The sequence below is a fragment of the Cervus elaphus genome, chromosome 1, assembly GCF_910594005.1.
Source record: "Cervus elaphus chromosome 1, mCerEla1.1, whole genome shotgun sequence".
NCBI lineage: Eukaryota > Metazoa > Chordata > Mammalia > Artiodactyla > Cervidae > Cervus > Cervus elaphus.
The window spans coordinates 95,652,313-95,675,518 of record NC_057815.1 but is presented as its reverse complement, the minus strand read 5'-3'; the positions used below and the strand labels follow the sequence as shown (position 1 = coordinate 95,675,518).

General features: G+C 51.9%; 1 protein-coding gene and 2 long non-coding RNA genes across 4 annotated transcripts in view; 2 read left to right on the top strand and 1 right to left on the bottom strand.

Moving 5' to 3' along the window:
• Nucleotides 1-4,219, top strand: part of LOC122700659 — a 33,066-nt gene extending 28,847 nt beyond the window's left edge. Inside the window, exon 3 of the long non-coding RNA XR_006342855.1 lies at nt 4,097-4,219. This is a non-coding gene — a long non-coding RNA (uncharacterized LOC122700659). The remainder of the gene's footprint in view (nt 1-4,096) is intronic.
• On the bottom strand, nt 238-12,621 carry LRRC55 (leucine rich repeat containing 55). Of its 2 annotated transcripts, XR_006342849.1 has the most exons (4): nt 12,111-12,621; nt 9,231-10,723; nt 3,351-4,589; nt 238-2,693 (listed from the first exon to the last, which is right to left on the bottom strand). XR_006342849.1 is itself a non-coding variant. In XM_043913685.1 (3 exons), the coding sequence occupies exons 2-3, from the start codon at nt 9,928-9,930 to the stop codon at nt 4,354-4,356; spliced, it is 936 nt and encodes a 311-aa protein (XP_043769620.1). In that variant the 5' UTR covers nt 9,931-10,723; nt 12,111-12,621; the 3' UTR covers nt 238-4,353. The 2 variants fall into 2 exon arrangements, 1 of the variants encoding a protein (XP_043769620.1); XM_043913685.1 differs by having other exon boundaries at nt 238-4,589.
• LOC122700652 lies at nt 4,348-18,164 on the top strand. Its single transcript, XR_006342854.1, has 3 exons — nt 4,348-4,476; nt 6,500-6,766; nt 17,757-18,164. It is a non-coding gene; the product is annotated as an uncharacterized LOC122700652 (long non-coding RNA).
• The last annotated feature ends 5,042 nt before the right edge of the window (nt 18,165-23,206 follow it).

Here is a 23,206-nt window from a genome sequence, read left to right as displayed (position 1 = left end):
AGGCGCAAGTGTATTCTTTTCTGACTGGTAGAAATATGCTTCTGTGAGGTTCCATCTACTCCCACACGGAACCTCCATGGCTGGCACATCTCCTAATTATTCCATCCACTCCCTCCCCATGGACCCTTGGTGTGTATATTTTGGCACATTTGCTTGATTTCTCCTCCTTTTTCTCTCCCTCTTTTTCTGCCTGCCTCCCTCCCCCTTCCTCCTCTCCACGACTCTTTAGAAAATTTGTTAAACTATACACTCTTTATTATTAATGTACGTGTATGAAAAATTCTTCCCGGTAACAAAAGTGCATGGTTATAAAATCATCTCCATACAAAGGTTGGCACCGTCCCACTCCCCGCCCCGCCCTAACCCTCCCGCCCCCAGACATCAGCCCTCTGCCGTTGAGAGAGCTCCCTGGGTCCAGAACTCTCCAGCCAGTGTGCTGCGGCAGACTCGATGGTGCTTGGCGAAGGACCTTGCAGCCTGCCTCCTCCCCTTCCCTGCTGCCTCCCTCTGGAGCTGGGGAGAGCAGATGAGCTTCTCCAGCTTTGGGAAGATGTTCTTTGGAGGAATGGATGAGCGTGTCTCCCGGTACCCTTTCAGAGCTGGAACCGGTGTCAGAGTGACACAAAGACATCTCTAGGGAAAATGGGGCCCTAGGTCTCCCCCGATGGAGAAGTATCTGTCCCGATCTGTTCAAATTCCATACACCAAGTTGTGCAAAAGGAGCCGGTAAACTATAGCAACCTGTGTGTGTGTTCAGTACTCAGTCGTGTCCAACTCTTTGCGACTCCATGGACTGCAGCCCGCCAGGCTCCTCTGTCCATGAGGTTCCCCAGGCAAGAATACTGGAGTGGGTTGCCATTTTCTTCTCCAGGGGATCTTCCCCACCCAGGGATCAAACCCATGTCTTCTGCATTGGCAGGCAGATTCTTTACCACTGAGCCCCCTGGGAAGCCCCTAGCAGCCTAGGGGACCTTCATCAACAAGGGTTTCCTGGGAATCCCTGTGGGGATGGAGATACAGATGAGGGTTTGTCATCGGGTGTGCACAGAAGTGGTGTCTTTTCTAAAGAACAGTTTTCTTGGCCTGCACCTTGACCGTGGTAGCCCTGTTGGGTAGCTAAGCTTTGTTATCCTCTGGCTCAGCATGAACCTATCTTCTGTGATAAGGACAGATCACTGAGGGTTGGGAGGCAGTTAGGATGTCATCAGGCTACCTCAGTTACACACTCGTCTCTCCTGTATTTTCTGAGTGGCTGTTCCTACCCCTAGCCTGAAGGGATTCCATCTTACTGCAGTAAGCTGCACAGTACACAGACAGCTGAGCAGACCATGTCAAAGAACTGAGGCTCCAGAGAGACGGGAGCCGTATCAGGAGACACCACAACCAAAGAACCCCACGCACAGACACATGGACTCAGAGATACCCCAAGGCTCACACGTCAACCCGCCTGGACAAAGCCTAAGGAAGCCTTGTAGGAGCAACATCGTGGATCCTTGGTCGGTAGGGTTGTGGGAACGATACCAACCAGGACTGCTAGATTATTTCCAGAAGCTTTCTCTAGAGGTTTGCTTTGAGAGCCTGTTCAAGATGATGGTGGTGAGGGGTAAGGGAGAAGCAGGGAATTCCACGGCCGTAGGGAAGTTAACTGCATCCTACATTGTGATTTACTAACTGGGGACCTTTTAGTAGTTGCAGAAGCATCTATTCTTTAAAAGCCTGTATCCTATTCAGAAAGCTTTGCTGTCAATGGGAACTAAAGAGTATTATTATTAGAGAGGGCATTTGATCTCAAGGGTTGGCTTGCTTGGTCTAGTTCTATGCAAAAAAAAAATCCTGTCTTAAAATATGTTAACTATATTTCAGCAAACCAGAGTCTCTAAGACATTATGATAGATGTGTATGGTGCCCCTCTGTGGGAGGTTTAACTGTTTGTGTTAGGGCTGTTATTTCTAACAGTTCTTCCTCAAATACTCTTTTTGTCATTGGCTGGACTCCCAGAGAGCGACCCTGGTCTGCCAGCCCCGGGACACAGCGGAAGAGCGTGGGCACGGCCCTGCCCCGTCGTCAGGGAGCAGAGTTCTGGCCCTGACGTTGTACATGAGACGCAGAGGAGACAAGGGTCAAGCACCCCAGTTCCAGCAGAGTGTCGGGCACTGTTTTGGTTGACGAGCTCAGGCCAGCAGGAGTCAGGGAAGACTTCTTGGAAGATGCTCTGCCATTCTCCTCCATTCCTTTGTGGCCTGCCAGGAGGATGGGTGAGGCGAGCTTACTGGAGCCAAGGGCACAGTAGAAAGTCCCCGATTTAATCCTCATCTCCGCCGATCTTGCCAGCATATGGGATTGGGTCCTAGAGTGGTCCCCTATCCTACAGAGGGGACTGCTTCCTGCTGCCTTTGTATCTCTTGCAACACAGAAAGGCTTAGGCAGTCTGGGGGAACACAGCTTTCTCTCCTGTTTCCCAGAGGTCTTATCTTTTGCACGACTGCCATGGTGGCCACCAGCTCTGATGTGTCGTTGACACTTTGCAAGTCAGGCGTCTTCTAGGATTTGCCCTGATGCGAGTACCTCTAAACTGCAGGATTTCAGTGCCCTTTATTTAGCTGACTGGCAGGGACCTTCTTGGTTGGCTGTGAATTCAAGGGCCCCTCTGCCGAGCCCTCAGGCATTTTCTTCCTGAAGCACCTGGGAAAGCCCTGGAAAGTGGACCGAGATGGAGTTGAGTTGCCACCCTGCCATGCACACAAGTCGTACCTGCTCCGGAGTCTCTATTTTTCCATCTGTAAAGTAGGTGCAAGGATTTTGTGGTTTGTCTCCCACCCAGGGTCGTGAAAAGTCAAGGAGAATGATACCAAAGTGCTTCACAAACTGTCCAGCGCTGAACAAATACGGGAAAGCTCATGATCAAGACGATGAGACCAACGCCGAAGAAGAGGAAGATGCTAACTGTGCTTTGCACATGAAATTCCTTGATTTTTGACTGACCGGTTAGACAGGGTTCCCTGAATAGAACTGCCTAGCCCCTTCCTTCTAGAGTGTATCCATATAACCTGGAGTGAGAGACTCAACCCGTTCCAACTGAATCATCTGTAACATGGGAATAATAGAACTCACTAGGCAGTGTTGCTGGGAGAATTGAAATCAGTGAGTCGACAGACTTACAAGTGCTCCAGGAGAGTGCCTGGTCCTTTCTAGGGGCTTCATCCAATTGGAATTTGAACTCAGAGAAGGTTAGAGGAAACTGTGATGTCCCCCTACCTGAATGGGGTTTCATTTTGCTTTTAAGTAGCATATGACTTAACCTCTCTGAGCCTTGGTTTCTTCATCTGTAAAATGGGCGCAATGATGCTTACCTCAGCAGACTGTTGTGTGCATGAACAGGATTGTCTCTGGAGAGAGCCCTTCGCCATGCCCAACTCCAGCAGGTGCTGGGCAGTGAACAGCCCTCTCATCCTCTTGCTGAAACGGGTCCGTGGCTTCAAAGGAGGATCGAACCCTCTTGCGGTCACGACTGTGGTGGCCGTCTCCATCAGGCCTCGGGATCATGCTGCAGGGCTGCACGGTGGGGTGCACTGTCCTGGGGGGACCCCTTGGTGTGGGCACAGAAACAGTCACAGGATGAAGAGTCCCAGGGTGCCAGGACTCCTGCCTCCCTCTTCGGAAGCCCACGCTCGCATGCCAGGCAGGAGATGGGGGAGCGGAAGGGTGCTGCAGGGGGTTCACTGCCTGGACCACCTCGCCTGCAGGCGACAGCTGGCCACGTAGGATGGGGCAAGGGCGGTCAACGGGAGGGGTCTCACCTGGCGGCTGCCAGTAGGAGGAGGCTTAGGGGGCCGGCGCGAAGGCGTTGTCACCGTCCAGGGGCAGGGGTGGGCAAGGCCAAGAGCTGACGGCCCGGGCGTCGGGGGGAAAGTTCTGGTCCCGGCCCCTCCCGCTCTGTACTCTGAAGTCACAGTGATTGATGTCACTGTTCACACACCACGCGTGTCATCGCCCGGTGTCTGCCCTTCTCTGGCTACGGACAAAGCAGGCGTTCCTTTCGATGAGGCACTTCACACATCGCCTGCGTTCTTGTAATGCTCTCGGATTTTCTTGACAGGAGATGACCCGTCCTCTGGGCCTCCATCCCAAAACACCTTGAAGGGAAGCGTTTCGGATTCCTGCTCCTCTGTCGGGGCCTTGGGGGCCAGGGTGGAGGTCTGACCCAGCTGGCAGCCCCAGTTCCTAGCACAGCGCCTGGCCCCCCGGAGACGCGCACACAAAGGTGGCCTCGTGACCCTGCCTGAGCGCGACCGAGGTGGCCGGGGCCCCGCGGAGCCGCAGCGGCGGGCGGTGTGGAGGGGCGCTGGCCCCACATCAGATCTCCTCCTCTTCGCTGGCTTTGCTCCAGCGGTGGCAGCAGTTGGCGGTGATGCCCAGGAGGAAGTTGGTGGCCACGGACGCGATGGAGACCACGAAGCCCACGAAGGCGATGAAGAGGTAATCGTCCAGGGTCAGGGTCAGGTGGCAGGCCTTGAAGCTCTCCTCCGTGAGCGAGAAGAGGGGGGCGCCCTCGACTTCCGGGGGGCCTCGGCACTCAGCCAGCTGGGAGTCTGCAACACAGAGATGGCGGGTGAGGCGCTGGAGGGGACGGACGGAAGGGAGAGCCCCCCACCCCGTCCAGGCGGAGCTGGGGTTTTACTGAGTTACTTCTGCGTGCCTCACATTTCACTCACCTTCTTTAGCACTCTAAATAACCCTCAGGGCAAGTATTTTTCGACCTACTGAATATTTCTATAGAGGTGGTGATGACTGCTTGGAGACTTTAGTAATTTGCCTCAAGCCCAGTAGCCCTGCTAGAGGCAGATCTGAGGCTTTTAGGGGATTTCAACATTATCCGTCTCTCACAATAACCTCCCAACCGGTCTCTCAGTTACTACCCTTCAACCATCTCCATGCTGAGATGATCCTTTTAAACGTGAAGCCCTACCTAGAGACTGTCATCCCGAGGGAAGTCTAAGTTAAACAGAGAAAGAGAAATATTATATGACATTGCAGAACCTAAAAAAAAAAAATGATGCAAATGAACTTATAAAACAGGAACAGACTCACAGACTTAGAGAATGAATTGATGGTTACCGTTGAGGGGGTGGTAAATGGGGGTGGGGAGGGATAGTTAGGGAGTTTGAAGAAGAAAGTGTCAGCCACTCAGTCATGTCCAACTCTTTGCAACCCCATGGACTGTAGCCCACCAGGTTCCTCTGCTCATGAGATTTTCACCCAGGCAAGAATACTGGCATGGAGAAGCCACTCCCTTCTCCAGGGGGATCTTCCCCACCCAGGGATTGAACCCGGGTCTCCTAACTTGCATAATATTGTACGTCAACTATACATCAATATAAAGGAAGTAAAAAAACAAGTGAAGCCCTGCCAAGTCACTCTGCTTGAAACCCTCCCCGGCTTCTTCCTCTTCCCATGAGGACCTCCCCCGTCCCTTCCACTCTGCTCCTGGCTTGCTCTGCTCCATCCACCTTCACGTCTCAGTCCTTCTGCCTTCACCCAAGCTCGTCCCCTTTCAGGGTGAGGAGGGGGAGACCGCATTCATCCCCTTGGGAGGGGGTTCTTCCTGCCCGGATCTCTGCATAGCTCAGTCCCTCACTTCCTCTGGGACTTTGCTCAAATATCAGCTTATCAGTGAGTGCTTCCTTTATGATTCTGTATAAAGTAGTAACCCTACTTCCCCTTTCTCTGAGCATTCTCTATCTTATCTGCTCTGCTTACTATTATTTTTTTTCCCCAGTGTACTGATCACCGTTTCCCAGTTTGTTATCTGCTCCCTTTGAATGTAAGTTCCCCCTGTAGTACACTTAGCATTAGAGCAGGGACCTGTCCATGTGAACGCACAATTAACCTATGCTCATTGAATCTGAGAATGAATGACTCTGTCCAGTCCAAAGCCAGGTATGTTTTTATGACCCCATGTGACTCTTCCAGATACACAAGAATGTAGGGTTGAGTATGGGCTCTGGAATTGCCAGCCTGGCTTAAAATCCCCTCTTTATCTCTCCTTGGGCTTCCTTGATGGTTCGATCCCTGGGTCGGGAAGATCCCCTGGAGAAGGAAATGGCTACCCACTCCAGTCTTCTTGCCTGGAGAATCCCAGGGACAGAGGAGCCTGGAAGGCCATAGTCCTTGGGGTCATAAAAGAGTCAGACATGACTTAGTGACTGAGCAACAACATCCATCATGCATTTGTACATGGTTGTCACTGGCTGCATCTTACTCTGCCTCGGAAGGGAGAGTGGCAGGAGGGTAGCAGTTCTGCCTTGAAGCCAGGTATTCCTTGCTCAGGGGATAGATACGAATCAGACGCTCACCAGGGGCCTCTTTTTTGCCTTTCTGGTTCTTATGAAGACGGGCGAAATGTAAGAAGTGGATCACTGAACCTCAATGTCTAAGAGAGTCAATGCGAAGGAGCTTTTAAAGCTATTTGGTACATAAAAGCTGTGTATTCATTCTGCAGTTTTTGAGGGAAAAGAATAAAATGCTGGACTGAAATTGACTCCCTTGAGAAGTGGATGAACATGATGCTGAGAAATGGATTCTTAGAAACAGAGAGTCAGGCTCAGAAGCAGGATGAACCTCCCCCCAGCCCTGGCTCAGGACCCCCTGTGGGCTGTGTGCACAGTGGCCCAGACCCCGTGGAGGACAAGCTGGTGCCTGGGGTTGACCATCAAGACATCATCGTCTTGGAACCGGAAGATGCCGAACCCCAAAGTCTCTCGCAGGCGTGAGTGGGGTGCTGGCGATCCATCATGAGGCTGGGGGGTGTGGGAACCCTGAGGGCGATTGGCAGAACCCTCAGGAGGGCAGCATAGGAGCCTGCGGGCTGACAAAGTCCTCTGGTTAATGCAGGGTCCAGCCTTGAACCTGATTTATATCCCAAGGGGGTCCCTATGGCTCTGTGTGTGTGGGGGGGGATTTGTCCAAAACGGAGGGACAGTAATGAGAATCCCGTCAAGAAAAGGGGAGGAGGGAGCAGAAAAAGACCAAGCGAAGCAGGTCACCTCGTTCTTCCTACCCCAGCAGGTTCTTTGCCCCCAAGAGAAAATTATCCTAGAGATAGGGCGAAAAACGTGTTCCGCAGAGGAACAGGGAGGCTGGGTTTCTGGCTGCGGCCAGCCACGTGGCCTCCCTGGAGGGCGGTTCCCGGTCGGCACGAACACGAGGCTTCCCCGACGGGACCTGGGACTCCCTCTCCTGCTCGTTGGGGCCCTGCGCTTCTTCCGAAGGGCAGCGGGGACCTCGGGCCCCCCAGAACAGAGGGAGCCCCTCCATGCGGGGGAACCCAGCGGGACCTTTCTGTCCTTAGTGCGGGCGCGAGAGGAAGGAGGCGCAGCCTGCAGAGGCTGGGTTAGGAGGGGCGGCTCCAGGCAGCCGGCCGTCTGCCCCACCAGCACCCGCGCCCCGGGCCCCAGCTGGTCCCAGAGGACTTCCTCCCACAGCTCCGAGGAGCACGGGACCCTGACCACAGCCCGCCCCCCACCCAAACTAGTTTGATCCTGGGCTCCCCACCGGGTCCTCCTCCCCGCCCACCCCGCCCCGGTCCTCCCCACCCCCCAGCCCCCACCTCATTCAGCATTGCTCTTTCTGAACACGCTCTGCGCTCAGGCTCTGGGAAAGCCCCTGAGGGCTGCCATTCTCCTGGTGACAGGGATGGGGTGGTATCAGGGCGCCACCAGCCTGCCGGCGGGCCCAGCCGACCCGTGTGGGGCAGGCTCCCGCAGGCCCGGGTCCGCTCCCCAGAGAGGCTGGCTCGGGAAACTGCCGTGGAACAGCGTCTCTTCTCAGACCTGAGCCCTCCACCCCAAGCCCAGACCTCGCAGAATTCGCAGAGGCCCTGGGGCCGGCCCGGAACCCAAGCCCTGACCTCTCCTGTTAGCCTAGAACCTCACTCATCAGGACAGGGCCAGACGGGGTTTGAATCCTGACTCCAGCCCTTAACCGCTGTGGGACCTTGGGCACACTTCCGAACCTGTCCGTGACTTGGTTTCTTCGTGTGAGTGAGTGTGAGTGCGAGTGTGTGTGTATGTGTGTGTGAGTGAATGCATGTGTGTGAGTGTGTGTGTGTTTGGGTGAGTGTGTGTGTGAGTGTGTGAGAATATGAGCGTGAGTGCGTGTGTGTGAGTGAATGCGTGTGTGCGTGAGTGTGTGTGTGAGTGTGAGTGTATGTGTGTATGAGTGAGTGCGTGAGTGTGTGTGTGAGTGCGTGTGTGTGTGTGAGTGAATGCGTGTGTGTGTGTGAGTGAGTGTGTGAGCATGTGTGTATGTGAGTGTGTGTGTGTGAGTGAATGCGTGTGTGTGTGCGTGTGTGTGTGTGAGTGTGTGTGTGTGAGTGTATGTGTGTGTGTGTGAGAGAGTGTGTGAGATCAGGGTTCTTGTGAGGATGTGATGAGCTGGGTATGAGGTGTTACTTGATCAGTCATGTCTGACTCTTTGCAACCCCATGGATGGTAGCCCACCAGGCTCCTCTCTCCATGGGATTCTCTAGGCAAGAATACTGGAGTGGGTAGCTATTCCCTTCTCCAGCAGATCCTCCCGACCCAGGGATAGAACTTGAGGCTCCAGCATTGCAGGCGGATTCTTTACTCTCTGAGCCACCAGTAAACCGGATGAGTTAAAATGTAATATATTTAGAATAGGGCCTGGCGGATAGTAAGTACTAAAATAAAGAGGGTGAGCCATTTCTGTTTCTTCTAGTATTCGGCATACTTAAAAAGCAGTCTGGCAGAGTAGCACAGAGCTTCGAAATCACATAAGCTTGGGTTTTCTCCTTGTCTTTTTCACTTTCTACGTGAGTGTCTCTGGCCAAGTCTTTTCATTGTTCTAAATCTCAGTTTCTTCACCTGTAAAATGGGGCTAACAACAGTGGGGTCCCACGAGATAAAACCTGCCGAGTTGGAGGGTCATGGTGGACGCTCCATAAACACTGTTGGTTATCAATGAGTTGCTCTGACTTGCCCGCTCTCTGTCCATCTGTCTCCCTAGGTCATCAGTACCTCGGGGGTGGGTGAGGCGGGGTCTGTTTTACTGACGCGGGGTCCCCGGCACCGGGCGCACACAGCAGAGACTTGGGCATGCTCGCCCGTGCGGAGGAGGCCAGCCCAGGTCCAGATCCTCCCTAGGCGGCGTTTCCAGCCCCCGCTTCTCCCGCGGAGCCTTTGCCCTGGCGAGCAGGGCCCCGCACGCCTTACCCGCGGTGCAACGCTGGACGCGGTTCCGCAGCCACTTGAGCAGGGGCTCCATGGTGCAGCCGCACACCCAGGGGTTGCCGCCGATCTGCAGGGTCACCAGCCCGGGCAGGCCCTCGAGGGCCTCGAGGCTGAGGAAGGCCAGGCCCCCGAAGCTGAGGTCGAGGTCCCGCAGCTGCGCCAGGCCCTGGAAGGCGCGCGGGTGCACCCGGCGCAGCCCGGGGTTGTGGCTGAGGTCGATGCGCACGAGGCCGTGCGCGGCCTGGAACATGCCGGCGGGCAGGTGGCTGAGGTTGTTGTAGCTCAGGTCGAGGTGTGCCAGGCGCTTGGCGTGGAGGAAGAGGCCCGCAGGCAGCTCCACCAGGGAGTTGTTGCGCAGGCTGAGCACCCGGAGCTCGCGGTAGCACGTGAGGTAGCCGGGCGGCACAGCGGCGATGCGGTTGTGCGCCAGGCTGAGGTTGCGCGTGTCCACGGGCAGCTCCGGGGGCACAGAGAAGAGCCGCTGGCCGCTGCAGTCCACCGCCTGGTTATGGCACGTGCAGAGCACCGGGCAGCTGGCGCCGCCGTCCGAGGGCATCACCCCGGCCGCCACGAGGAGGGGGACCAGGAGCAGGGCGGGCCGCGGTGGCCCAGGCCGGGGCCCGTGGGCCCAGGTGTCGCCCATCTTTGGCTGCGGGCAACAGTGGTGCTGGACGGAGCCCATCGGGACGGGGGCTCTGGCCTTGGAATCAAGAGTCAGCCGCTCAGAAGGGCAGCTGCTCCCTCGGGGGCCAGAACCCTGGGAGGTGGGGCTTGGGGGCCCTGCGGGGTCATGGCTTAAGCCTCTCCCAGGGGCCTCTGGGCACCGGAGGGCTCCCTGGGTGAGCGCCACAGGAGGTCCCCTTTGGAAACTAGGGGGGCTCGCCGCCCAGCCGAGGCCCCCCAGGGTTGGAACGGATGATCAGAGCACGAGAAAGGGAGGACACGAGGATGCGAAGGGACCAGCTGCCCGCACGTCGCGGAAGGGGCCCTGCAGGTCTTTGGGGTCCTTCTCGCCCATGACTGTTGGGTGCCACCCCCGGACCGTGTCTGAGAGCTGGGAGGGGCGTGGGGACAGCAGAGGGGCCTTCCGAGGGGCCTGGCAGGTCCTGGAACGCCGAAGCCCAGTCCTAGGTCTGGGCCGACCAGGCAGCCAGGGCTGCCCTGCTGTCTCCCACCCTCGGGGTCTCGGAGGCCGTTTCTCCCAGGGGCCTCGATCCGGGAGGGTCCCGGGGTGGCCGTCTTGGGGAGGGGTCCCGGGGGGAAGGGGACCTCCAGGGGCCTCTGGCCGCCTCAGTCCGCGGGCTCGGTGTCTCCCGAGGACCCCAGAGAGGGGAGGTCCCCGGGGAGAGGAGGACCCAGGCGAGCCGCGCTGTGGGCTGCTGCGGCGGGAGGAGCCCCGCGTCCGGAGGCGCAGGACTAGCGGGGCTCAGGTCCCCGGCGGGCTCGGCGTTCAGCGGGCGGGGGCAGACGACCGGCTGCAGACAAGAAAAGCACTCAGGCGGCCGGCCGTGCCCGCGGCTCCCCCGTCCCCCGTCCCGGCTTCCCGCCGCCTCCCCACCCGCGTCTCCTTGTTCTCCGCCTCCCGCCTCTCCGCGGTGGGCAGCGCTTGGGGTCGCCCGCTGCCCCTCCCCGCCCAGGGCTCAGAGTTGGGCGCCGTGCGTCTGCTGCGTCTCCTGGCCCCGCCCCCATCAGCAGCAAACGCCCCACGTCTGAACAACTCTCTAAGAAAAATGCACAGTCTGGCTGTTTGCACCCCCTTTCCACACCCAGCACTCCCATCTCTCTCTCACACACACACACAGACACACACACAGGCACACACACTCACACACAGACACAGTCACACAGACACTCACCTATATACACACAGACACACACTCATACACAGACACAGACACACACACTCACACACAGACACACACTCATACACAAACACAGACACACACACATTCATACACAGACACAGACACACAAATATACTCACACATACACACAGACACAGACACACACTCACACACAGGCACACACACAGACACACTCACACACCAGACATACACACACATAGACACACAGACACACACAGGCACTCACATACACACACAGACACACACTCATACACAAACACACACAGACACACAGACACACATACACAGGCACACACTCACACACACAGACACACTCATACACACAGATACACACACAGGCACACACAGACACACTAATACACAGACACACACTCACATACACACACAGACACACACTCATACACAGACACAGACACACTCAGACACACACAGGCACACACACAGGCACACACTTACACACACAGTCACACTCACACACACACAGGCACACACACAGGCACACACTCACACACACACTGGCACACACACAGGTACACACTTACACACACAGGTACACACACACAGTCACACTCACACACACACTCACACACACACACACACACACACACACGCACGCGAGCGTCCTTCTCCTGGGCCTCCCCCATGCTTTGCCCTGGCCCGCGCTCGCACCCCCTCGGTTTTCTCGTCCTCCTGCACGCGCTCCTGCAGAGCCCCCACTGTCTGGCACCCCGGTGCACCCCTAACCCCAGCACCCTTTCCCACAGACTCCCCGCGCTGCCCTCGGGCCCCCGGCGGGCGCCCACGGCCCCGGCCCGGCCCCTCTCCTGCCCACCCGCCGTCCTCACGTGCCCTCACCCTCCAGCCGGGCGCTGCTCTCGCCTCACGCTTCCAGCCTCCATCCCACCCACTGGGAGATCACCCCGCTCCCCGCAACCAGACCCCTTCTTTCTGAGCCCCAGCTCCCCTGCACCCCCGCACCCCGCGGGAGCCCACTTACTCAGGTCCGAGGACACAGCCATCCGCCTGCGGCAGGCCCGGGCGCCCCTCCCTCATCCCGGCCTCCCGGCTCGAGGCTTCAGGAGGACAGACAGCCTGCAGGGCTGCTCCCCGCCCCCGGCGTCTCCTCCTCGGCGGCTCCGGGATCCTGGGGCGGCATCCTCCGGGGTTTCCAGCGCTGGGGTCCCCCTGCCGCTCCCCTTCCCTTACTCGAAGGGGAACCGAGAGAGGCGGGCGGCTTAGAAGAAAGTTCACGGAATCCGAGTGCTTCTCACCCAGACTCGGCTGGTGCCGAGGCTGCTGGGGCTGGTGGCTGCCGCTAGATCCTCCCCTCCCTCCTCCCTCCCTTTCTCTCTTCCCTCCCTGCTCCCTTTTTCGCTCCTTTTTTTTTTTTTCCTCGAGGGCCAGGTACTGACGTTTCACGGTCTCTTAGCAACAGCCTCCACATCTCTGAGCAACAGGAGAGCTGGCGATGGACCCCACCGAGACGGCAGAGCAGGGAAGGAGGCATCGCGGAATCCACACCCGCGGCTCCTCGTGATGCCACGAAGGGGACCAAGGGGTCGGGGGGCGGGTGGGGGGCAAACGAGCAGGCGGGGAGAGAGAGCGAGCCGGCCGGGGGAGAGCCTGGGGCAGGGGCAGAGGCGCGAGTCTGCAATCCGAGACCGAGGAAGGGAAGCTTAAGGGCGTCAGATCCCAGTGGGAAAGGACTAAGAGCTAGGGATAGAGGAAGGAGGAGAGTGGGGGACAAACTGGGGGAGGCAATAAAGACAGGAATGAAGATGGGAAAAAAGAGAGAAGTGCGTGAGACCACCTTGCTCCTTTGATGGGCCCTATCTAGTCAGTCCATATACAGCATCTGTTTCCCTGGGTCTGAAGGTATTTTGGTCACTAGGTATCAGGTGACTAGACAGGATCAGAGCTTAGCAGGGATAATTGTAGGCGGTGGGAACTTTTCTGGGTCCCTTAACTGTCCCTCAGTCCTGACCTCACGAGCTTTGAGAGCCTCTGGGATGCAAAGGGCTGACTATCTGTTCCAGGTGAGGTGTACCCGGGGTTGTAGAGACAGATCTGTCTCTCGGGGAGTGAACGTTGCTGGGAGAACCTTGTGGTTCTTGCTCTTTGTCCAGGCCAGAGGCTCTGTTGTCCCGTTTGCAACTCTCCAAGCTTCATGCTCACTCCGCGCCAGACCGACTTCAGAAGAAGGTGAAGTCGTTGCAACACCTCTTTTCTTGGTGACCCATGGAACAAGTCTCTAGCTGCCCTGAATTTTAAAAAAACGTTTGGCTAGTTGGTTTGGTCAAAGAGCTGCCTCATTTCTTCTTTTAATTATTAGTTATTGAGCACTCACTCTGTGCTGCTTCCCTGGTGGCTCAGCTAGGAAAGAATCCGCCTGCAATGCAGGAGACCCAGGTTCGATCCCTGGGTCGGGAAGATCCCCTGGAGAAGGGAATGGCATCCCACTCCAGTATTCTTGCCTGGAAAATACCATGGACAGAGGAACCTGGTGGGCTACACCTCATGGGGTTGCAAAGAGTCGGACTCGACTGAGTGACTAATAACAACCGCTGTCTGCTGGGCACTTGGTTACACGGTGGGCAGAGAGCCACTGGTAAGATAAATGTAAGTTCTGCCCTTATAAGGGCTAACTCAAAAATAAATAAATACAGAGCTGATGTCAGTCCTGTCTGTCCACTCAGTTGATCTGAGGCTTCTTCTATTTCAGTAATATCTTAGATCTTTAGGGGAAACTGAAATGGAATAGTAGAAAACAGGTATCAAGTTGTACAGATTTACAAAGTTCTCAAAATCACTATCTTTTCTAGCATGAGTCTTTGTTTCAATTGGAGGATAATTGCCGATAAGGCAATTATTGTGTTGGTCTCTGCTGTACAACAATGCGAATCAGTCATAATTATATATGCACACCCGCCCTCCGAAGCCTCCCACCCTCATTTCACCCTTCTCGGTCGTCATACGGTGCCAGGCTGGTCTCACTGTGTCATACGGTAGCTTCGGGCTAGTCACCAGTTTCACACGTGATGGCATACATGTCAATGCCACTTTCTCAACTAGTCCCACCCACTCCTTCGCCCGCGTCCCCAAGTCCATTCTCTATGTCTGCATCGCCATTTCTTCTCAGTAAATAGGTCGTCAGTTCTGTTTGTCTAGATTCCATGTATATGGTGTATGCATTAACACCCCTTTTTTGCTTTTCTCTGTCTGACTTCACTCTGGATGACAGGGTCTGGGTTCACCCACCTCACTTCAGCTGCCTCACATTCATTCCTTTTTACGGCTGAGCAGCACTCCGTCGTCTGTCTCTAACATGGTTCTTTTTCCTATGTGGCCCCCGATGGTCTCCTTCCCTTTGCACTGTCCTTTCTCATTTTATGCTCGTCTGGAATCTTCCGTGTTCTGCAGTGTCCAGGGCAGAGCAGCAGGGCACCCACTGCATTGGCATTTCCACACTGAGTTGGCTGAGGAAAATACAATTTGCATCACCCTCCCTCCCTAAAGAAGGGAATTTTCATTCCATTCATTTATGAACTTAGAAACGACGTCTTCATCTTAACGCACAAAACACGACAATGTGTGGAAGCGAGTGGCCCAGTTAAACAAGTAAAGCAAAGGAGCAGAATCCCTTATTAACATTCCATAATTATCTCAATGGAAGCTGAGAAAGGCAATCGGTGCCTTTCAATATTTACTGTTGACTAAAGGCGTATTAAAAAAAAGGGTTTTCTTCCTTTACATAATATGTTTATGTTTATCGTTAGAACCAATAATATGACTGAAGGAAAACGTTTGTGACAGTTTCCTTAAAAGACAGGACGTAGGCAAGAATGCCTTGTCACCATTTGAAACTGTCGCTTTCTGGGCTGTAAAATAGGAGTAATTGGAACGGCACCTATTTCATGAGGTTGTTTTAGGTTACATGGGTTGCTATTAACAAAATACTTAGAGCAGTATACAGATGTGTTTGTGTAATCAATAAATAAAGCAAAATAAAACAAACTGCAGACTATAAGATTGCTGAACTACTTATACGGCAAGGAAAACAAATGACACAGAAATGGGTAGTGAAGAAAGGGAAAAAAAAATCACATTTGCTGGTGATTTGAACGTATTCTTGTGCAAGATAAGTCTCCAAACCTTTGGGAAAATCCCAGCTCTGAAACATCCTAGCCTATGTCTTCTGTAAAAGTGAAGTTAAATGGGGATAATTATCTTTTAAATGATTTTTTTTTTTAACCATAGTCATTCTCTAAGTTAAGTCTTAAACCACTGTTTCCCAAACTGGTGTCTCATGGTACACTGTGCACCATGAGAAAAGTGTTTGTTCTCAGATAAGTTTGAGAAACATTGAACCAAACAAAATGAAGCAAATTTATTTATTTATTAAGATTTCTCAGAAGTTTTAATGTGAAAACATTCACGGTGACTCACCAAGGGAAGAGGGGGAGAGCGAAAGATGTATAATATCCAGCATTGCTCTTGTGTTGGGTGGCTGGCTACTCCCCTTCGCAGAATGAGTTTCTCTACACAGCCGCCTTGCAGTGGGGGTGATGCAATTTTGAACCCCAGTAAAATGATAAAGTACTCCATATCATGGCCTTTCAGGGTCTCTTGCAATTTATTGAAACCATGACTGTTTCATCATGAATGTGAAAGATTTACTCTATTGGACAAATTAATCTGAGATATAGATATAAGTGAACTGAAAAATAATTTTTATTACTATTATGATTGCTTGACATCCATGTTACATTTGTTTTAATAATGATAGAAAACCTTCAAATGCTAGAAAATAAATTTAATCTACCACAGAAGAATTTTGCTCAGAGAAAATTATGAAACGTTAGTAGAATGACAATACAGGAAGAAATAGAAAGCTGATCTCTCCAGCGGCTGAGAAAGCTTAACGATAAGAAAGGTGACTCTGCTTGCTACATTATAATAATTTAATGAAATATTTAGGAGAATCTGGTGAACTGGTTGTGAAAACCATCTGGGAGAAAAAGGGGCCGGAATGCACTGATGATGTTAGTAAAGATGATGATGCTGGGAAATGCTTAAAAGTAATGGTGGTGGATTTACCTAACTAAAAAACAGTTTGAAAATATATTGTAAGCTGAAAATCACTCAGTGGTATTACTTAATATTTGTGCTTTGGAAAATGACCATGGGAATGACTATGCTTTGAGTAAGTGCTTCTCACTGTTAGAATACAGAACATAAAGATCGTGAAACAAAACCACAATGTTGAAAGGAGTCCCAGAGTAAGAAATGTTATTGAGCTTTTTCAGCATCGTATCTCACTTTTATACCCTGAAAAAATTCCAAATGGTCCAGACTGCAACTGAGAAACAATAAAAATATGCATGCAGGAAGAGAACAGAGAAGCAGATTTCTCCCAGGTCTGGAGAGTCGATATCTTTCTGTGTGTTGAGGAAATGGAGAATGTCAGTGACAAGACGGCTTTTGTCAAATACACAATATTGAGAGACAACAAGGTTTCAATGAGAAAAAAAAAAAGTTAAAATAAATCAGAGAGAAAGGAAAGAAACTCAGTGAAAAAGCAGACTTTAGATAAGTGATATGAAGTAACCCATGTGGGACTTCCCTGGTGGCCCAGTGGTTAAGACTCCACACTTCCAGTGCAGGGGCTCAGGTTTGATACCTGGTCGGGGAACTAAGATCCCACATGCTGTTTGGTGTGGCCAAAAAAAAAAAAAAAAAAAATTGGAAATAATCCATGCAATATATACATGTATATTTTTCATGCAAACTGTATTAAGAAATGCTACAGATAGAAGTCTTACAAACTGATATCACACATAGATCTCTAATGCAAATTCAGAAAAGAAAATGTTGTATATATTAATCGTTATCTAAATAAAAATACAACAACCCCTAAAGCATTGTGGTAGGGAAGATTGGAGGATGATGCTTGTGGTAAGCAGAATAACAGCTCCCAAAGACAGTCTAATCTCTGAAGCCTGTGAATATGCTACCTTAAATGGCAAGAGGGACTTTAGGGATGCGATTAAATTAAGAATCTTGAGATGAGAAGGTGAGCCTGGATTCCCCAGGGAGGTCCAGTGTTACGTAAGAGGGAAGTAGCAGGGTCAGAAAAGGAGACGTGATGGTGGAAGCGGAGCTGCAAGCTGGCACCTGCTGGCTCTGCGATGGAGGAAGGGGCAGTTCATCAAGGAATGCAGGCAGCCTCCAGAAGCTAGAAAAAGCAGGGAAATAGCTGTTCTCCCAGAGCCTCCAGATGGTGCGCAGCCCTGCAGGTTTGTGACCTCCAGACCAAAAGATAAGAAACATATGTGGCTTCAAGCCCCTGAGTTTGTGGTAATTTGTTTCAGCAGCCAGAGGCAACTAATACAGCCCTGGAGGTTCCTACAACCGCCCCCCGCCCCTGGCCCCCTGTGTATACTCAGGTCACCCCCTTCCCTTGAGTTTCAGCAGAATCTGTGACTATGATAAGACATCGCTCCTGTGATGACCCCAGTCGTGAGTTGATTTTGTGTTAATTAAAAGGGAAATTACTTAAGATGGTGTTACCTAGCCAGGGGAACACTTAAAAGGGCCTGGGCTCTTCCTCATTGGGTATTTGAGGAATATTCTCCATTTTTAGCTCTAAGAATGGGGGAAAGGACCTAAGAGCCCTCTGGTTGCTGAGACTGATTCCTGGACAACTGCCAGTAAGAGAATGGGGACCTCGATTCTACACCAGGAAGGACCTGCTTTCTGCCGATGAGTTTGGAAGATGACCTGCAGCTCTTGATGACAACGCAGCTGGCCAACACCCTGACCTCAGCCCCATGAAATACCCAGGGTAGAGGGCCCAGTTGTGTTGTGCCAGGATTTTAATACATGAATGTGTACCTTTAAGCCACTCTGAGTGTGGAAATTTATCAGCATAGAGGACTAATACAAACATCGTGTGGAAAAAGGCATTGTTTGGCTAGCACTTAAATGCATGAAAACAATCCCCATTTTGTGCTAATATGTTCCGTGAGTAACAATAAATACATCTGCAACATTCTGTGAGTTTAGTATGGGGGGGCCAGGTACCTGAACTCTTCCTGACGGCCCTGGGCATTGGCTCAGATCTGCTTAGGAAATGGCTGGTCTCTTTGATCTGGCAATTAAGAAGAAATTACTTCATGCAAAAAATTCATAGCAGGGATATTTACGATAATGAAACATGGAGAAAACATGAATGCCCAGCAACAGGAGGTGCCAAGCAGACATCATATTAATAGGAAGGAAATGCCATGGAGAACAGGATTAATTGTGGAGCCCTGATGGGTAATGCTGCTGCCTGGAAAGCATGTAGAATTGTGCTAATTGAATAAAGCAGAGCAACAGTTAACTGGCAGAGACTCCACCGTCCATTAGCTCTGTGTCCTTAGGCTGTTTACTCGTCCCCCTGGTGGTCAGTTTGCTCATCTCTAAAATGGGCTTGATTTTAGTTTGTACCCAAAGCTTTGAAAGAGGCTACCAGGAGATCTGAGAGAGGTGATGTATGTGGAACCTGGCTTAAGAAACTGCTGGTCTCTTTGATCTGGCAATTTTATTATTTTTTGGTTCTTTCTAAAACTTCCATTATTTAGCCATTACCACTACTATTCATTACACTATATAAAATGGATTGAATGTCTTCTCTGCCTCACACTTTAAAATCTCTTGACTCGACCTGGAGGCACTCTTACATGTAATTAATATTACGCGGCGGGAGGCTGTGTAACATAGTGGTTACATTAGGGCTGTGGAGTAATAATAGTCATAAACTGGACCCAGGATTATTATAAGAATTAAATGACCTACGTAAAATGGTTCGTAGTGCCTGACACACGGTCAGCTCTCAGCACACCTGAATTATTACTACTACTAAGCCACTGCTGTTACTTTGGGAGAGGGGTGGTGGGGGTGAGCAGGGCACCCACCTCAGACCACAGCACTGTTCTTAGGCAACAACCCGAGCCCATCCTCTGAACCGAGAACCACTCACACTCCCTGTCTCTCGGCTCCTGGATCCCCGGGCCCGTCCTTGAGTTGATCTCTGCTCCCTGCCTTGGTGACCTTCCGCACATGCTGCTGGAGCTGGAGGTTAACATCCTGCACTGATCCTCGCCACTTCAGAGGTGTGTGCGTGTGCTCACGTGTGTGCATGGAACTGTGCGGGCGAGGGGCGCCGGGCACCGAGAGGGTGGTGTGCAAACTTCGGAGACGTGAAGAGCAGAATCTAACAAGTGACTGTCTCAAGACAAGGTGTGTTCATATAATGTGATCGGCGCCTAGCTTCTGTTCTCTGCCCTGCCCCTGCCCCCATCTTGAGGGCAGGGAAGTGGGGAGGGGAGGCAAGGACAGATGGGATGAGGGGTGGGCAGGGGGTGTTCCTTTTATTATGCAAGATTCTGTTGGCCAGGTCTTTCCTGGAATCATTGCTGCCGTCCTGCAAGTTCCAGGCAGCTATGAGACTCTGAATTGATTCTATTGATAGAAAACGTAGAGCTTATCAAGTGCATCTATCTGAAAAGTTAGTTTTATTAATTTTATTATTTTACGTTTTGGCCGCATGGCATGTGGGATCTTAGTTACCCCAGCAGGGATCAAACCCGTGCCCCCTGCATCGGTACCAGTGGACCGCCAGGAAAGTCCCTGAAAAGTTAACTTTATTAAAATTTGCTAGCAACTGCAACTCCCTGCTTTCTTAAGCTCTCTTCTCTTAGGAGTTCTCCATGTAATGGTATATTCACTTGTCTGTTTGCATTGCTAGACTGTAAGCAACCTGTGGACAGGGGAAGAGCTTTGTTTATGTTTTTCACAAGTCTTTAGTATATAATAACTGTGGGAACCGCATGAGTCCTTGGAGCATGAATGTCTAGGAATATGGCTCTTTACCACTGGTGGCAATGGCAAGAGAGAGATGGATGTAAAGGGTGAAATCACAGATTGGACTGTATGCTCCATGTCCCCAGAGTAGGAGGTGGAGACAGTTGATGCTGTCACTTTGAGATCCTGTTGAGAGAGGTCACATTTGCTGTGATGGGAGAGATGCTGGGGGCCAGAGCAGAGGGTCTGGCTGCTTCCTTAGTTGGCCAGAGCTGGCCTGCATGGGGGCTGAAAGGACCCCATGTACATCAGATAGCTAAAATACCCTGTTTTATAGACAGGGTGACTGCAATCCATCCACTTATTTGACCCGTTTGTTGGGTACCTACTGCACTTCAAACCCCGTTCTAGGTTTGATAGACGGGAAGCGTGCACCTGCTCAGCACACGCGCAGCCCCGTGCTGACCGGTCAGTGTCTGTGACGGCTGCCGCTGCACGTGGTGACGGCCGCTGCTTAGCTGGGAACAAACCACAGTCCCCGACCCCTTGGTGCTTGCTTTCTGGTTGGAGACAGTGAGCACACACACAGGCGAAACAGAGCATGATGATAGTGCCGTGAGGAAAACCAAACTGGAGTACCAGGGCAGCAGTTAGCGACTTGCCTGAGATTTCAGAGCTACAAAGAGCGAGAACTTGGGCTGCCGGATCGGAAGGGAAGCCCCCGGTTTCTCCGTCCACACGGCCGCTGAGAAGGGGACGGTGGAAGCAGGTGGCTACAGACATTCGTCTGCTGTGTGCTCAGTCGCTCAGTTGTGTCTGACTGTGTGTGACACTCTGGACTGGGTAGCCTGCCAGGCTTCTCTGTCCAAGAGATTCTCCAGGCAAGGATACTGGAGGCGGTTACCATTTCATGCTCCAGGGTAGCTTCTCCACCCAGGAATCGAACCCACGTCTCCTGCATTGCAGGCAGATTCTTTACCTGCTGAGTCATCAGGGAAGCCTATTAGTCCTCCCTAAAAGGATTCAGAACGAGTGGTCTTATTGGCCATCAAATATCTATGGAGCCCATACTGTGTACCAGGCGACATGCTAAACCCTGGAAATATAGCAGTCAAGAAAACAGGCAAGGTCTCTGCTTGGGGAGGTAGGGATGCAGGGGAAAAAACACTTTAAATAATTGTAAAGATGAAAAGCTCTTCAAAGAGAGGATACAGGGAGGTCCAGGGAGGTAAGAGCAGGGCTCTGTGCTAGCGTGGTGGTGGGGAGTCGGGGAGATCTCTGTGCATAGCTAGATGAGATGTTGAGGGCCCCCCTCCTGTGCCCTGTGAGGCGGCATTCTTTATAAGCTCACTGACTTTGGTTATTTGTTTTTGAGTTATAGGTATCAACTTTATTAGATAATCTCTTTTTTGTGCTTCTGCAAGCTATTTATTGTTAACATTCTGCGGTGTCGTTTTACTCCTCAGATGCTTTTATAGCCCTCGCCTCTCTCAGGTGAGATAACTAACTTCATATATGAAATACAGATTTTAATGAACTGAGAGGCAACAATAAGGAAGATGTTATTTCTCCTGAGTCTGAATCTGAGTCAGGAGGGCAGTGCCATGTACACAGTGGGCTTGTAAAAACAACTCTGCAGTAATGACTGCTCAAGGTGTCCAGCCGTTTATGACTTCTTTGATGATGGTGCATGATCACACTGGTCTGGTCATGACCTATAGAAAATGCTCTGCTTAGAAATTTCCTTTGACTTGATAGCCTACCCCTCTATCTTCTCTGTTCTTCCCAGGTGGCTCAGTGATAAAGAATCCACCTGCCAATGCAGGAGACGTGGGTTGATCCCCGGTCTGGGATAACTCCCTGGAGAAGGAAATGGCAACCCACTCCAGTGTTCTTGCCTGGAGAATCCCATGGACAGAGGAGCCTGGTGGGCTACAGTCCATGGGGTCCCAAAGAATTGGACACAACTAAACAACAGCACTATCTCCTCTAGCTGTGTAGAGACATATGAAAAAATATAGTTAATATAAAATCATTCATTTTGAAGATCACCACCCCTGCCTGGCTGGTTCCCTACATATTCCTTTCTTTGGGAGTGTCTGCTGGCCCTGAGCCCTTCCCAGATCTCCTCCTTTTGTGATTCTGATACTGTCCAGATGCATTTAGCAGGCCGGACTCCACAGCCAGACCAAAAAGCCGCTCCTATTAACCAGGAGCTGACTCTGAATCACTCCTCTGACCCACTCATTCGGGGCAGATGCCTTCTCCCAGGCATCGTTTAGAATTCCAAGAAGAGGATGGGTGAGAGGGGGCCCATATCCTGCTCTGGGCTCCTCTGGAAAAGGGGAGCTGCCATGATGAGGGAAGAAGAGATGAGTCACTTGGATTGGGAGAAGCTGCCAGCTTCCTTCCCAGGCTCTGGGAAATAAGACCTAGTTATAGGGTGAGTCCTGATGAGCAAGGTGTCACCTGGAAATACCCTGGTGCTGCAGTGAGGTCATGTCTACCTTTGGGACCTATGCCCTCTTGCTCTGTATTACCTGTCCACTTGGACAAAGGAATAAGATTGAGCTCTTGTTTCAGGCACAGAAAAATTGCCATATTTGAAATAATTTGTTTTTGCCCATGTCGGGGAAGCCACCAATGCTGATTCCTTTTTTTTTTTTCATCTCCCAGACTATACTGGCTTAGCCCCAGAAGACCTTGCCGAGAGCTATAACTCTGTTATTGTCTAGTTCTCTGTCCCTGGGGATGGCAATACACAAATGAAATTGACCAGTTATGTTGCACCAGGCACTCCATTAAGAGCTTTGCATGGATGTTCTTATCTTGTTCTTCTGGCAGCCTTGTGAAGGAGGTGTTTCCTTTCCTTTCTTTTTTTTCCCATCAAATCACAATTTTACAGACTAAAATCCCTGATGTCCAGATTATTGTTGTTGTTTTGTCACTAAGTCATGTCCAATTATTAGCCACCCCGTGGACTGTAGCCTGCCAGGCTCCTTTGTCTGTAGGATTCTCCAGGCAAGAGTACTGGAGTGGGTGGCCATTTCCTCCTCCAGGGGATCTTCCCAACCCAGGGATTGAACCAGCATCTCTTGCACTGGAGGGCAGATTCTCTACCACTGAGCCACCAGGGAAGCCCGAGGCCCAGATGAATTAGGTAATTTGCTGAAGGTAGCTTAGCTAGTGGGTAGAAGAGCTGGTACCCATCACTCATTAAACACCCACTTTGTGTTCAGTGCTTTC

What these genes read in the sequence shown, in the direction of transcription:
- LRRC55 (XM_043913685.1), bottom strand. Translation starts at nt 9,930, where the DNA reads ATGGGCTCCGTCCAGCACCACTGTTGCCCGCAGCCAAAGATGGGCGAC. An exon ending in CGTCCAGCGTTGCACCGCGG is followed by an intron (nt 4,590 to 9,230) that starts GTAAGGCGTGCG and finishes TCTGTGTTGCAG; the next exon opens with ACTCCCAGCTGGCTGAGTGC.